General features: G+C 33.0%; 1 protein-coding gene across 1 annotated transcript; it reads left to right on the top strand.

The window, feature by feature from the left end:
- The first annotated feature begins 6,080 nt into the window (after positions 1–6,080).
- Positions 6,081–8,010, top strand: LOC149560677 (disease resistance protein ADR1-like). The gene is made up of 3 exons (XM_089823639.1): positions 6,081–6,548; positions 6,638–6,855; positions 7,075–8,010. The coding sequence occupies exons 1-3, from the start codon at positions 6,181–6,183 to the stop codon at positions 7,887–7,889; spliced, it is 1,401 nt and encodes a 466-aa protein (XP_089679765.1). The 5' UTR covers positions 6,081–6,180; the 3' UTR covers positions 7,890–8,010.
- Positions 8,011–15,174: the final 7,164 nt, after the last annotated feature.

The raw sequence follows: 15,174 nt of genomic DNA, 5'->3' as shown, positions 1-15,174 counted from the left end.
CTTTGAGCTAATAGGATAGGACTCCCACCATTAAAGGTGGCAAAAGTATGAGCTCTAGCCATATAAACAAGTGGTCTATTAATCTAAGTAGATGGTATTCTAGGCTGAGATCTAACAAAAGGAGGAGTAGAGATGGATCTTGCAGGTGTATGGATTTCTTTTGTACTCCTAACTAATGATAGAGACAATCTAGTCTTCTTTCTTCTAGGATTTGAAAATGAATGCCTAGAATACTGAAAATTACCTCTAGAAAATGCCCTTGTGTGAGCTTTGGGCATGAATCACAACAACTTTGATCTAGAACCATATGCATTTGAAGCTTGGAGTCGCCAATTACTTGGAGAATGAGCCTCTTGAAACCTTGAACACTAAAGGTGGTACTATCTCTTCAACATAAGCATGAAATCTTCTGATTTTGAATACTTTGATACTAGTCCCACCGAGCATGCCAAAAATTGTTGACACAAAAGCATTCACCCTAGCTTGGGGGAATACTTCTTAGGTAGCCTCATGTAACATGGAAACAATCTTGAAAATGTAGGACTTTGCAACTTGAGATTGAGTCTCTGAAGAAGGTCAGCTTCCTTTACTATCAATATGCGCCTAACTAATTCTTGAGAGGAAAAAGGAGAAGGAATGCATGTAAGAAAAACTACCTAATCTAATCTAGAGGGTGATGCACCAAATAGTATGTGGGTCTACTTATTTCCCAATGAATGCACTAGAACTTAATAGATTTCTCAAAATATACCATTATCTACACATTTTCAATCTCAATATCATAGATAAGCCAAAAGATAATACACCCAGATGATAGAAAATGGATACAACATAGAAGATCTCTATTGAGCATAGGCAAAATTATAGAAGAGGTCTAGCAATCCGAAAAGAGAGAATCCTTAGGAGAGTAACAAAACTTGCTTTTATAGTTGAAGCATAACTAGGATAGCTTCATAAAGAAGCAATACTCAACCACTATAATTAAAGCTACAGAGGACAATCATGCAAATGTGGAGAAAATTTTGATCATTGTACACGTCCAAATGCATGGAAATCCAATATTTTATCCAAAAGAACCCCTCAAGAAGACATGAATGACAACCATTAATGCACAACTGGGTAGATAGATAACTAGGTGATGAGTGTGTGCTTCTTTTGCATTTACTAGGCATGGGAAATGTTGAAAGCAATCTACACACGGTCATTAAGATCTGATGCATCATTAAAGAGTTATTTCCTCTTCGCTATCAGAACACCAAGTCAAATGTATCAGTAGGTCAATATTATTCAATGTTCCTCCAGTACCCTTCTTGCAATTCTATTGGTTGAAGACTCTTTTCTTTTCCAGCTTAGACAAGTTAAACACCCTTATCATGGTCAACCTAGGGACCTATGATCTTACAATTATTAATAAAGTCAAAACCCTCGTATCATCCCTAGCCTAGAAGTTGACCCCTATGATCTTACAATCATTAGTTTATCTTTTGGTCAAGAGCACCTTTAATCCTTCTTATGATCTTACGACACACCATTTCCTTGTGATCTCACAATGACATGGCAACACAAACTTATGATCAACCCTTGGCGTAGCATCTTACCACTATCTAGCTTACCCGACAATCTCATGATGCATGGCTTATCATAGCATTGCAACACTTTATTTTTCCATCCACAATCCTATGACAAAGGTTAGGTTAACCATGTTGTTTCTTTGGTGATTAATCTCTTCATTCTTATGACCATACGACCAAGCAGCAAACACTCTATCATGATATTAGTGATCGACAATCTTAACCTTAAGACCCTATGATAGTTGTTTGTCATAAGATTAGAACTTTGTGAAATAGAGACTCTACTTCTGCCATGGCCTCTTAGGTTTGACCATAAACACCTTTTCACACTTAACTGTTGTCTTCTAGTGAAACTACAAACTTAACCACTGCCCCTAATTGTTTGACTTCTACTTGGGCTCGCAAAGACACTTGTTTGCAAGGTGCTTACCCACTTTGTTTAAAAATCCTTGCATCTTTAGAAAGCGGGAAAGTGCCCACCATTGATCAACTTTGATTTGATGATGAAAGGAAACTAGCCCACATACTACCCATGTCAACATTTTGACCAATGAAAAGACACCAAACTGCCAACATGCCCTGACATCTCCACGTTGTTTTAACAAGCTCAACTTTGCAACCCACAAGGGAGGTGACATCACAAATTCCACAGGTCAAGACCTCGCTTTGTCACGTGAATTAACTACCTTTCTATTCTATAAAGTTACAAAGCAATGACCATGGATCTTAATCCATCTGACGATGGAGATCAAACCTTGAAGTTATATGTAGATTCAATTCCCCAGCCAATAGGAATGAGCCACATGTATAACCTCTAACACATCCAAAACCTATTGCAGCCCACTAAAGAGGAATGGACCCACCATGACAAGTGTCAACACATCACTTTCTCACATTCTCAAAGGTTCATGCTTCTTGGAAAAGCAAGATTGCAATGGTTGTAGATCTAGGAAGATATGACGATAGGGAAAGTTGCATGCCTGTGGAAACACTAAAGTGTGCAGTCACTTAGGAAATAAGATATAACCTAATGTTCTAAAGATATATATTTTGCATAGGAAACATTAAAGTGCACAGTCACTTGGATGTAAATTCTTCTAGGATCAAAGTAGAGATAGACGTTGGTGACATTTTGGAACTTCAAGGGAACTATATTGACAACATAATTGTTATTTTAGTCAATTCATTTTCATGGATATGTTATCTTGAATTGTTTAGTGAGAACAGTTCTAAAGCAATTTGGACAATGGATTCAATTGACTTCTTATCAATTCCTGACAGGGTTGGAATAACTCCTACTATGGTTGAAATCTTCTAATAGAGATTCAAAGTCTCCTAATAGGGGCTCATATGCATTGACTATATTCATTTGACTCCTAATAGGGTCACATCCTTTCAAATGTAGCTTCTTTATTAGTACATCATCTCGTGGGCATCATTTCCACTAGGGTTTTCCTTTTGATCAAGGGTTTCCCTAGTTAACATATCTTGTGTCACTTTTCATGGTTATCATCTTGTGGTTGTTATATCTTTTAGTTATATGTTTGAGATTTGATAAAATTAATTTTTTCTCTTCTTCTTTTTTTCTCTCTTTCATCTTGACAATGGATCATGGTGTATGATCTAAAATGTTGATGAGAAAAATTCTTACACAATCAATTCTAGAAGTAGAAAGTAATATTACTATGGATTGTGGAAACTTGCTCACTATTAAAGTCGATTTAATTTATTTAAAATGCATAATTGATTCACCCCCCACTCCCACCCTCCCCCTTGGTTATATTGGTGGACTTTACTTTCTAATATTTATTTTTGTATATATCAAAAAGATTAATTTTCTATAGATCCACATATCAAAAAATCATTGGAATTGCATGCATATAAATCAGTAATAAAACAAGAGAAGTGTAGATAGAAAATCACTAACCATAAGTATTCTATTAAATCCATATTTTATTATTTATTTTTAATTACATGTCCTCCAATTATCTCTTTTTCAAATATCTTATCTTGATGTCTTAATCTCTTATTTTCTTCGTTGGGAACAAAGAACTAGTAGGAGAGAATGTCAAATTAAATTATACTTGTAGTATCACTTAAGCTAATGTAATTTAAGGCATGGTGATGGTTCTCTTGTCATATTCAGAGTAATATTTGTAGGTTTTTTTTTACTAGACTATATTTTTGTCAGATAAAACAATTTGTACTTGTCTATATTAATGACCATGTTTTCTGTGTTTTCCTTTGCTAGACTAATATAGCTCATGTTCTATCAAACTAGATAATTTAGTTAGAAGACATTTTATTGAATTTTTGAGAGTTAGTGTAACATATCTTTAAAGAGTTATGTACGTTAGGTTGCAAGGTTGAGGTATGAAGAGAATAAGGGGATTAATCTTTGGAGATATGTTTTCTTACATATTTTGTTGCATGTGTGAGTTATTCGTAATCTTTTTAAAAATGCATGTTTGTATATTTAGTTTTCTAGAATAGTAAGCTATCATAGGAGTTATTTAATGACAAATAAAGGATTTTATCATACAATAGGTATGAATAATCTATTTGATCTTATCTATTATTTTATCTCTTTAATATAATTGAACTCTACAAGAATATGCTCACTAGTATTATAGAGCTAAAGGTTTAGCTGAGTTACCCACTCTATTTAGTTTCCTTAAAAATCTCTACAAGTGCATCCTAATTGAACCATTATTATTAGCTAACATAGATCCACAAATCTAGTTCTAAAGTTTCTATACAATTAGAGGGCCAAAGTCACCATTAACAAGCAGTGAGGTTTTTCAACTAAGAGGAATATTTCTTTGACTCGTTTTGGTAATGTAGAGTTTAAGACAATAGATATCTAAAGCATTTAGTAGCCAACCCATTAAAGGATATTGCAATTTATATTATTCATTGCAAATAAATTAAATTACTAATATGGATTCTATTAGATATGAGGAAACTAAAAGCAGTAGTAAATTATATCTTTAAGTGACTAGAGAATATTGTGCTTAACGAAAATAGTCAGATGAATGGAAAACTTAATGACTAAAAATCATGTATTTTCTTGTATAAAATGAATTTTGACAAAGACCACTTGTTAATTGAATATCCTAAGCCATTCCATATTTTTTCATATAATAATAACATTTTCGCTTATAAATTATATTTGTATCTTTCTTCTACATGATGACCCAATGGTTATTATGTCCAACACCAAGAACAACGACCTCTACAATGAGATCACCCAATATTCAATAGAGTGTTTGTATTTTAATGTATATTAACTTAAGATTATCAATTTTAGGTATAATTCAATCTTTCATTATTTATAAGAAACTTTTTCATTAATTGTGTACGAAACTTTGAAATGAAGATCCTCTTTAGTCTGGTATTTTTAAATAAGGTATTAGCTAATTACAAAAGATAATGGCCACATCCTAAATTTGTTTTAAATCATTCTCCAAAGCTTGTGAGGGGTCTTAAGATTCAAAAATAGTTTATAGTACTAAGTAGAACCTTTAAAACTATGAACATGACTATTAGTGTTTATTTATTCTTTATAGATTTTATTTTTTAAAGTAAGTTGTCTGACAAGAAAGATTAGAAAAACTCCTTAGTTCTTGATTGTCAACTTTCAACGATGAATTGTTGTCTTGATATGAATATATATATCCACAACATGCTCTTAGTAGCACAATTTGACCACCTAATGTTTAAATGAAAATGAAAGTACATCGGTTCAATTTAAGTCAAAAATTAATTGAGCTATAATAAATTATCAAATGACTTGTAATGTATCTTACCTTATCAATAGGTAAAGAACATTAAACAAAATAGTTTGAATTATGTACTAAGAATGTTTAGTACGACTTTAGTAATCACACCATGATCATTCTCATATCATAAACATTAATTTATTGAAGTATTATAACCATACTCATGATTTCTCATATTATAACTAAAAGACATTTTTATATACATCTTTCATAAATTTATATATAATGCTCCTTTAAAGATACCGTCATTTTATAATTGAACACTTCGATAGAATATTTGGAAGATATTATAATTTACAGGATAAAATAAAATATGGTCCCAAAAAAGTAAGAATAATAATAACCCAGAAAATCTGAAATGCGGTCAGAAAGGTTCCTCTCTGTTTTTATATGACCTTTAAATAATATCGATGTGTGATAAACAAAACGCGCAAAAAAGTCAGCTTCCTATGGGCTTGAATGGAAGCAAACGGGGAACCCACACTAGCCCACTTTTTTTATTAATCTATTCCTCTGAAAGAGAGTTGAAAGGAAAAAAAAAATATACGCACTTTCGTGCGAGGACAAAGGAAAGAGAGTATGAAAGGGAATAAATGAGATTTATGCACGTTACAGACTCAGTCGCGTATACGCTGATAATGCAGATTTCCAATGTAACTTCCATATGCCGAGTTTATTTCTTATATAGAGAAGACATATCTATTAGCCTTGCAAAGAGAAGAATTGCAGAAAAGAAAGCACTGTTAAGGACAAGCCGCTTAGAATTACGCAACAGTATAAAGGTTCAAATCTGAGAGAAATTGAATCCGTCCAAAATACTTAAAGAAATGGTGTCCATGATTGTAAGCTCTACGCATGGCGAATCGCACAAGGCTTGGAAGAGGGCGACCAACAATATTTCTAAACGAAAATATACATCACATTTTCACAGAAGAGGGCTCAGTATCTACTTCTTATCAGATGTACTCAGTCAGTATCTGCAGTATGCCCTTGATTTTGTCAGTAATAACTCCTTAGATGGTCTTCTCAAGGAATGTTTCTTAGACCTCGGATTATTTCCCAGCGACAGGAAAATCTGTGCTGATGCGCTTTTGGACATTTGGGTTTATGTTAGAAAGCTACAAAGGAATGATGCTTTTGCCCTCTTATCACAACTCGAAAGCAGGAATCTGATAAATTTGACTAGTAACTCAAGGTAATTGTCTTTGTTTTACATTAATTTATATATTGGGTTTCTTTTAATCATGTTTCTCGACAGCAACCTGACATGCTTGCACTTAACAGGGGAAGTACAACAATTTCAGATGGTAATAGAAATGCTTCGGAGCTCTACTTTTCCCAGCGTGATGGAGTGCGATATTTAGCCCTGTATTTGGGACACCATGACAATATACTCCACCGCGAAAGATTGGTCATAGAAAGAAAGAACTCGGCTTCATTAAAGGATAGGGAGATGCTCCGAAATAAGGCAATTGGTTCTGGATTTCTATCCATTCTCACCGGTAAGTTATTCAAAAACTCTTCCACATCCATTTTGGTCACGATAAAAACATTTCTTTGTTTTCTTATAGGGTGAAAAAATATTGAATTTCAAAAAATTGAATAATGTTTACATCACTTTTCTAGGCAACTTGGTTGTGTGTGCGTTCACATACATAACTAGTAGTAATTATTAGTACATAAAATTCTAATTTGATTTTCTTTGTATTTAAAACATGCAGGCCCTATGGAGGAAAGTGACTGGTATGATATGAGCTTCCCTGAAACAGAGGCCCTATTGTTGCTCTTTGATTCGACAGAATACTTTCTTCCCCCATTTCTGAAATCCATGAAAAATTTGAAGTTTCTGATGATATCCAATTGCGGTACAAACAAGGCAACAGTGAAAGGTATAGATGTGTTATCATCTCTCACTGAACTCAAGAGTGTCCGCTTGGAGAGATTGATTTCACCCTTTGGTGGAAACCAGAGCATTGAAGCACTGAAGAATATAGAGAAGTTATCTTTGAGCTTGTGTGAAGGATTTGGAAATGTATCCACATTCACGAAGCTACAAGACTTTAACCTCGATCACAGCAATGATTCGGGGGAATTACTTCCTGGTATCTGCAATGGACCCTCCACTCTGTCATGCTCTATCACCAACTGCCACCAGCTTCAAATTTTACCTTATGATTTTGGAAACATGAAAAGTCTAAAAATGTTAAGGTTATCAGCATTACCACGCCTGGAACAGCTTCCTGCATCAATTGGGAAACTTGAACAGTTGGAATATCTAGACATTTCACTGTGTGAGGGCTTGAAAGAAGTTCCAAAGGAAATAGGACAACTCAAAAAATTGAGGGAGCTTGATATGAGAGAATGTTCCCGTCTGACAATGTTACCTGCTGCTGTTTGTGAACTGAGTTGCTTGAAGATCGTTACCTGTGATGAGACGATTGGTGAACAGTGGTTGCGGTTGAAGAAGACTTGTATTCCCGAGCTTAGAATTCAAATTGTGGAAGAACAGTTTAGTCTGGATTGGCTTGACGATTGACTTTCATCTGTCATCTTGAAGAATAAGATCTAAGGATATTCACATCCTTTGTAAATGCTCTACTTAATTATTTTCATGTTCATTGGCGCAAAATGAATATACAAGGCCCTTTTAATTTTAAGCCTATTTTATGATCGATTTTAATGGTAATTTAGAGGTATGAGCAGTTTCTACAGCAATTTGATCTCTATCACAGACAGATTTTTACATAAATGTGATCTCTGTTATTACCTCCGAATGTATGTACAATCAAAATGCTCACAAGTTTTCCAATTTTGAGTAGTGTGCTGTATGTACAAATTAGTCAATATTTGTAATAAGAAAACACATGTGCCATACTGCAATGTTTGTTAAGAGTAATAAATAATTGAATCATAGGTTATAAAGAAATCTATTTAGTAATACGTGTAGCAACCACCCTTTACTTGCTATTAAGTTTTTCAAAATAAAAATAGTTCATAACAACTATCAACTTAATCAAACATTATCGACTATTCCATAAAATACAACATTCAGTGTATGATAGTTTCATTGACACAGTCCAACAACAACCTGCTAATCATTCCAGTATCAGACTCAGTTGTAAATGAGTGTTGTTGTATCTCCTTAAGTTATTTCCACTTGAATATATTTGATACAACAGCTTCACACTACATGTTTGAACTTTTTAAATACCATAATACAAGGGAGGATATTAACAACAACTATTATTAATAAAATAAACAATCCCTTTTTCCAACCCAACCTCTCTTCATAATCCTAATCTAGATTGCCTCAATGATCTTCAATCACATTATTCATTTAAAGGATATGGTCAACAACTTCATCACTTTCTCATATTGCACAAGATAGTGATGGAAAAACAAGTTTATTCATGACCCAAAAATTATAAACCTTGATAGAAAGGATATGTAGACAAAGCAATTTTGGTTTCTACTTAGAAATATTACAAAGATCATGAATTATAGAGATTTTAACTCCATTTGAATTTCCTAGGGAAGCACTTAAAGAAATGGATGCATCTTCAACTGTCTACTATGTGGTTAACAAAATCTTACCACAATCGATTAGGTCTCCTCTTAAACACTAAAAAGTCTCCAAACCATTTCCAAACTAAAACTCAAAGTAAGCCAACATAACTATCTAGTAGACTCTTAACAGCTAAATGAATTTTTTTCTTTTTTTTATCACAATTGACAGTTTAAAACCTAATTACTAGGAAGCCATGAAATTGTCATGTACTTCCTCATTTCTCCTCAGAATTCAGAACTTCAAAATGTTTTGCAAAGATAATAGAGATAAAATCTAGAAAGGAATTAAGATTATGAATAAAAAAATGAGACTAGTTTTTTCTGATATCAGCCTGATGTTTAGAGCAGTAGCCCAAATTGATGTTAAGTGTGATTATACAGTTTCAATTTACCACTCTCTAAAATATTAAGGTTACCAAAGTGATCACACCATTTCTATAAACATTTACAGTACAACACTAATCAATTCAAAGTTATTATTTTTACCTAATTCCGCCTATACCGTTTAATCAAGAGGATGTAGGGTTGCATATGGATGAATCTAACTCTTATCACCATAGCTTTCTTAATCGAATCGTTTATAGTGATTTGTGGACTATATTGTGTTAGGTTACATGAGAAGCCTTCACTTTTCACCGTATATAGTAAAGTAACACCATCCACAATAAAGTAACGCCATCCATGCCAATACAAATTTGTGGTATCTGTTATGCTTCTTTGAGACACTAACAATCACTATATGAAATCAGACTATGTCAAATTACCAGTAGATGATACATTGTAATTTCGACTTCTTACATAGAAAATGAGGCAGAGCCCTGTTATGAGTAGGATGAAAACCATCTTGATAGATAGAAAATGAGGCAGACCCCTTTTATGAGTGGGGACGACAACCATCTTGCTAGATATGCATTTCCAAGCATGCTTTGAAAGGCATTTGTACTCTTTTTCCGCAAGTTCAATTTATGCATAGGAGGCAAGATACTATTTTGCATTCAAATAAAGGTTTCTAAAGCCTTTTCAATATACCTATTTCAGACAAATCCTTCTATTAAGGTATTCCATCGCTCTATATTACTTTGAGGCATTAGTCAAACAGTTCATAGGCATTACATATGCTTCCCTATTTTCATTTGTGCTTCCTATATAAATGCATGGAGGAAAAGAGAGGCCATAACATCTAGTTGAGCTACTAGAGACCATGTTTCTCACTTGTGGTTCTTATCTTTCCCCTCCACCATCATCCCCCTGTTTTCTTTATTAAATGTTTCCTTACATGTCACTTAGCGAATTTGAAATCGCAAACCCATAGCTGGCAAAACACTGATTTTCGCTCAAAATAATTTAACAGCAATCACAGTACCTGACTTTGTAGCTCATTATGCTGCTCTGCTATACCCTTCACTCCACCTTGAACCTGCAACTCTTTTCGCTTGCTCTTGTCCTTTTGAAACTGAAATTCCTTCACTTACTCGAAAAAAATCCTCTGAAATCCTTGTGTTTTCGTCCAAAATTTGTCTATCCTTTACAGTTATAGAAATCTATAACTAGTTCCAAAGCCCTCGGTTCTGCAGAAGCAGGGAAGATACCATCAAGGCTGTGTAGTCTACATTTCTACACGTGCCAACTGTGTTTTTCTCCTACTTTCTTGAATCCTTTTCATCTAATCCATTCCCCATCTTTTCCCCTGCCTGTTCTTGCACACAGGGAGTCATTCCTCATTACTGGCATAGGGAAATGACTCAGTAGTAACTAAGGCTAATTTCATGTATCTATAGTTTCTAATCTGTATGTCAAAATTTGTCCATTTAGTGAACCTCTATAAGGGCTTCCAGTAAAAAGCTTAAAGCTAACCTTTAGGCTTTCCCACGTTTACAAAGCTCTTTGTAGAACTTGTAGAGTGTGAGGTAGTTAAAAGTGTCATTTTAAAACATTCGGTTCACCCCCAATAGCCACCCACAAAAAAAAATAGTACTTCTTGGACAAATGGACCAATCAGAAAACAAGAAAGCTAAAAAATGATCAACTATTAGTGCATGTGTGATTGGCTATTAGTACATATGCTATCATTTTTGGGACTATATGAGAGGTAATTGGGGGGATAGGTAATGGTAGGACGGGGTAGTAATACAAACATAGACGACAACTAGCTTGTTTCACAAAATAGAGAACACCCATAATTTAAGTGTAAACTTTTCTCCATCTTCTTCTTGTGTCCGTATCATTATATAGATCTCCCCCAATTACCACTTTTAAAAAGTTCAAAAAGTGATACCATATGTACTAATACCGATACCACATGTACTAATAGTGGATAACACATGTACCAATAGTTGTTCATTTTTTAGCTTTCTTGGTTGTTGATTGGTCCATTTGTGCATAAAGTACTATTTTATTTTGGTGACGGGCTATTAGGGGTGAACATTACAGTTTGGGGCAAACATTTATTTTGAAATGACACTTTTCCACCACTTTGTACTCTATGACTTCTACAGAGAGCTCCATAAATGCAGGAATGCATAAACCTCATATTTAAGCTCTTCGATCACTTGTACAAGTTTACCCACATATTTCGATGTAAAAATTAAGAATTCTAATTCTGCTAAATCAACTGAACACTACTAGTTCTCTTCCCCTAATGTATTAGTTTCATATCTCAGCCATACAAAAATTTTAAATATCGATGATTGATTTCCCACACAAATAAACCATCTATGGACTAAATATCCGAAGTCCATTAGACCTTTAAATGTGAATAGAATTTTATTGTGGAGGAAGTGATACTGACAACAGTTACGAAACGAGCAACCAATAGGAGGAAGTGATACTGACGACAGTTACGAAAAGAACGTATAGATTATATTTCTTACATGCTCACATGTGAATGCAATTTCAGTGCTTGTTGGTAGGTAACAACTATTGATGTATTGTTCCCATCGATAATAATGCATGCCATATCTTCATATTGTAATGGTCGTCACAACCTCTGTATCTAGCTTGTGTGTGTTGCATTATTAACAGATCTTTTGATCTAATATGGCTGAGCACGGCCCACTTTAAATGTAAATGCGAGATTTCTATGAGGATTTATTTGAAAAGCTTAGCAAGAACGGAGAAATTGAAAGTTTGAATATATGGGACAGTTTAGCTCAACATAAAAAACAAAGCTTTCAAAATTAATTGTTGTTAAGTAACTTGAAATTCAGTAAGAGCCCATTTTGCATTTGCAAAACAACTAATTGAAACACACCACTCTAATCTAAATCATTTCTTTGAAACATCTCCAGGCATCAGAAGGAAAGCTTTGTCGTTGTTTAAACAACCATTTCATAAATTCAGTAGCCATATAAGATATTTTTAAAAAATAGACATTTCACAAGACAAATAGAAAATGAAAATATATTTAATGATTAAAAAAAATCTAAAATTAAATGACTTTAATTAATATCTTTCATGTGAGAGATCTATTTTTTAAATTGAAATAATTCAGAGAGTGATTTTTTTCCCCTCTACTTATTGTTAATTGTGATGATAGATCATGTACTACGAAAGTGTACACAATTTAATATTGATATCTTTCACCTAAAGGATTTGTTTCTCAAAATTAAAATAGCTAAGAAAACAGATTTTTTATCTCAAGCTATTGCTCATCCTAACAATAGTATAATCTGAAAAATTAATGATGAAAAATGGTACACAATTTAATCTAGAAATGCAAGGATCTAAAATGAAATAAAAACACCCAACTTAATAATGCATGTGAATTTCAAGGTTCTTAGAAGATGACCCCAAAACAACATCGATTTGTAATGGAAGATTAGATTGAACTTGTTGAGCCGTTGTTCATGGAAAAAACTGAAATTCACATGGCGACTATGGAAGCTTCTAATATCTTCCCAGTGATAGCAAATAGAAAACAAAGCACTGATTCCCAAAACAGTCAAGAGAATAAGAGCATTGAGCTTCTCTCTCAAGTTATTGTGCATCCTAAAGATAGAATAATTTGAAAAATTAATGATGAAAAATGGAATACTAAAAAAAACGCTCAACTTAATAATACTTGCTAAATTCCAAGATTCTTGGAAGATGAACCAAAAACAACATCAATCTTTAATGGAAGATTATGTTGAGCTTGTTAGTTGTTGTTTCACAAAAACTAAAATTTGCATCATGGCTATGGTAGCTTCTAATATTTTCCCAGTGATATCAAATAGAAAATAGAGCATTGATGCCTAAAACAATCAAGAGAATAAGAGTATTGAGTTTTTCTCTCAAGCTATTGCTCATCATAATGATAAAACAATCTGAAAAATTAATGATGAAAAATGGTACACAATTTAATCTAGAAAAACAAGAATTTAAGATGAAATGAAAATACCCAACTTAATAATACCTGCTAAATTCCAAGGTTCTTTGAGGATGACCTCAAAACAACATCAATGTGTAATGGAAGATTAGGATGAATTGATTGAGCCGTCATTTCAGAAAAACTAAAATTTGCATGGTGGCTATAGAAGCTTCTTATCTTTTTCTAGTGAAAGAAAATAGAAAATGGACCACAGATGCCCAAAACAATCAAGAGAATAAGAGCATTGAGTTTTTTTCTCAAGCTATTGGTCATCCTGGTCATAGTATAATCTAAAAATTAATGATGAAAAATGATACACAATTTAATCTAGAAATGCAAGAATTTGATATGAAATAAAAACACTCAACTAAATAATACATTTTTAATTTCAAGGTTCTTGTCCAAGATGAGCTGAAAATATCATCGATCTGTAATAGAAGATTAAGTTGAACTTGTTGAATTGTTGTTTCAAAAAAAAAATTTGCATGTCAGTTATGGAAGCTTCTCGTATTTTCTGAGTGGTGGCAAATGGAAAAAAGAAAACTAATGCACATATTTCTATGAGGATTTATTTGAAAATATTAACAAGTATGGAATAATTGAAAGTTTGAATATATTTGACAATTTTGCTAAACATTAAAAATTGATCTCCCAAAACTAATTGTTCTCAAGTAGTTGCAGAGGAATGAATGTTGATTTATTTCCAAATACAAGAAATTTTCATCAACTATGAATGTGGGTAATGTTTTTTGCTTCTATCATTCATAAAATTCGTACAGTGAGTATTCCTCAATTCATATTGCTTTCATCATTCTCAATACATATCAGTGCTAATCTAATAATTGACTAAAAATAACCATAAATCAATGCTAATCTAAGAGTTTTCTTAAAATAATTGTAAAGAAGTAACCACGAACAATGAATCAAATAACTTCCCATTATACACAACGCAATCCATTTAAATCATACACAATCCATAATGAGAAAATAGTAAACCATGTTTTAAAGATTAATAAGCCATATAAGAGCCAATAGCCATAAACAAACTTAAAAGACATTCTTAAAAGAAAGCATTTAAATAATTATAATTAATAAAGAAAATGCTTAACTCCCAAACACATGTGACTAACTATTAAAAGGCTTGTGTTATTTTGTAACTTGAAATCATCCTACATTAAAAGTAACTATAAACCCTACATTATTTAGGGCAATGGTCATATATGGGGGCACTAGTTATCCCAAATCTCATTCCATCTAATTCTGAGCTAAATGCTTGCAATTATTCATAAAGAAAGAAAATCATAAAAGTTAGACACTTTTCCAAGTTAAAACTTAGAATACTAGAATTATTGAAGAAAACTAAAGGGAAGCTTCATTAAAAGAGAACAATATAGTTTCATTTTTCAAAAAAATTCTAAACTAAGGTTTTTCTAATTATGTTTTAAGTGTATTATTGGAAAATTTTAAAAAAACAAGATGAATTGACAACTTTTCTAATGGATGACACCTTTTCTATCAAAAATATGATTTTTGGGAGCAAAGCTCCCACACAAAGCCTATTGTCTTAGTTAAATTCATCACTTATTCATTGAAGAAATTTCAAAATTGTTATAGAGGCTTATACAAAAATGTGCAAAGAAAACTCCAATGGTTTAGATCAACTAGAATCACTACATGTGGTCCAGAAAACCAACTAGAATCACTATATATGGTCTGGAAGCCTTGAGAGTTAAGTATGATACCCTGCAGTCTTTTGTTTTGATTGAGGATTCTTTCTTGCTTCTGCTTATGGGATTTTGGGTAGATGTCAATTTGAACGAATAAGTAGCTATGCGTCTATTAGATGATAAAATGCTATTAAAGAGATCAGATTTCCACAATCCATTAAAATTGTTAGTATTGCTTC

Source organism: Cupressus sempervirens, chromosome 4 (genome assembly GCF_028749045.1).
Source record: "Cupressus sempervirens isolate cs-2001-9-10 chromosome 4, ASM2874904v1, whole genome shotgun sequence".
In the NCBI taxonomy this organism is placed as follows: domain Eukaryota; kingdom Viridiplantae; phylum Streptophyta; class Pinopsida; order Cupressales; family Cupressaceae; genus Cupressus; species Cupressus sempervirens.
Note: the sequence above shows the minus strand (reverse complement) of the source record. Positions and strands in the feature narration are given on the sequence as shown.

Bases quoted from the DNA above. Each gene is read 5' to 3' on its own strand.
- LOC149560677 (XM_089823639.1), top strand. From the start codon at position 6,181: ATGGTGTCCATGATTGTAAGCTCTACGCATGGCGAATCGCACAAGGCT. The intron at 6,549-6,637 runs GTAATTGTCTTT...TGCACTTAACAG, and splicing joins AATTTGACTAGTAACTCAAG to GGGAAGTACAACAATTTCAG. The intron at 6,856-7,074 runs GTAAGTTATTCA...TAAAACATGCAG, and splicing joins ATTTCTATCCATTCTCACCG to GCCCTATGGAGGAAAGTGAC.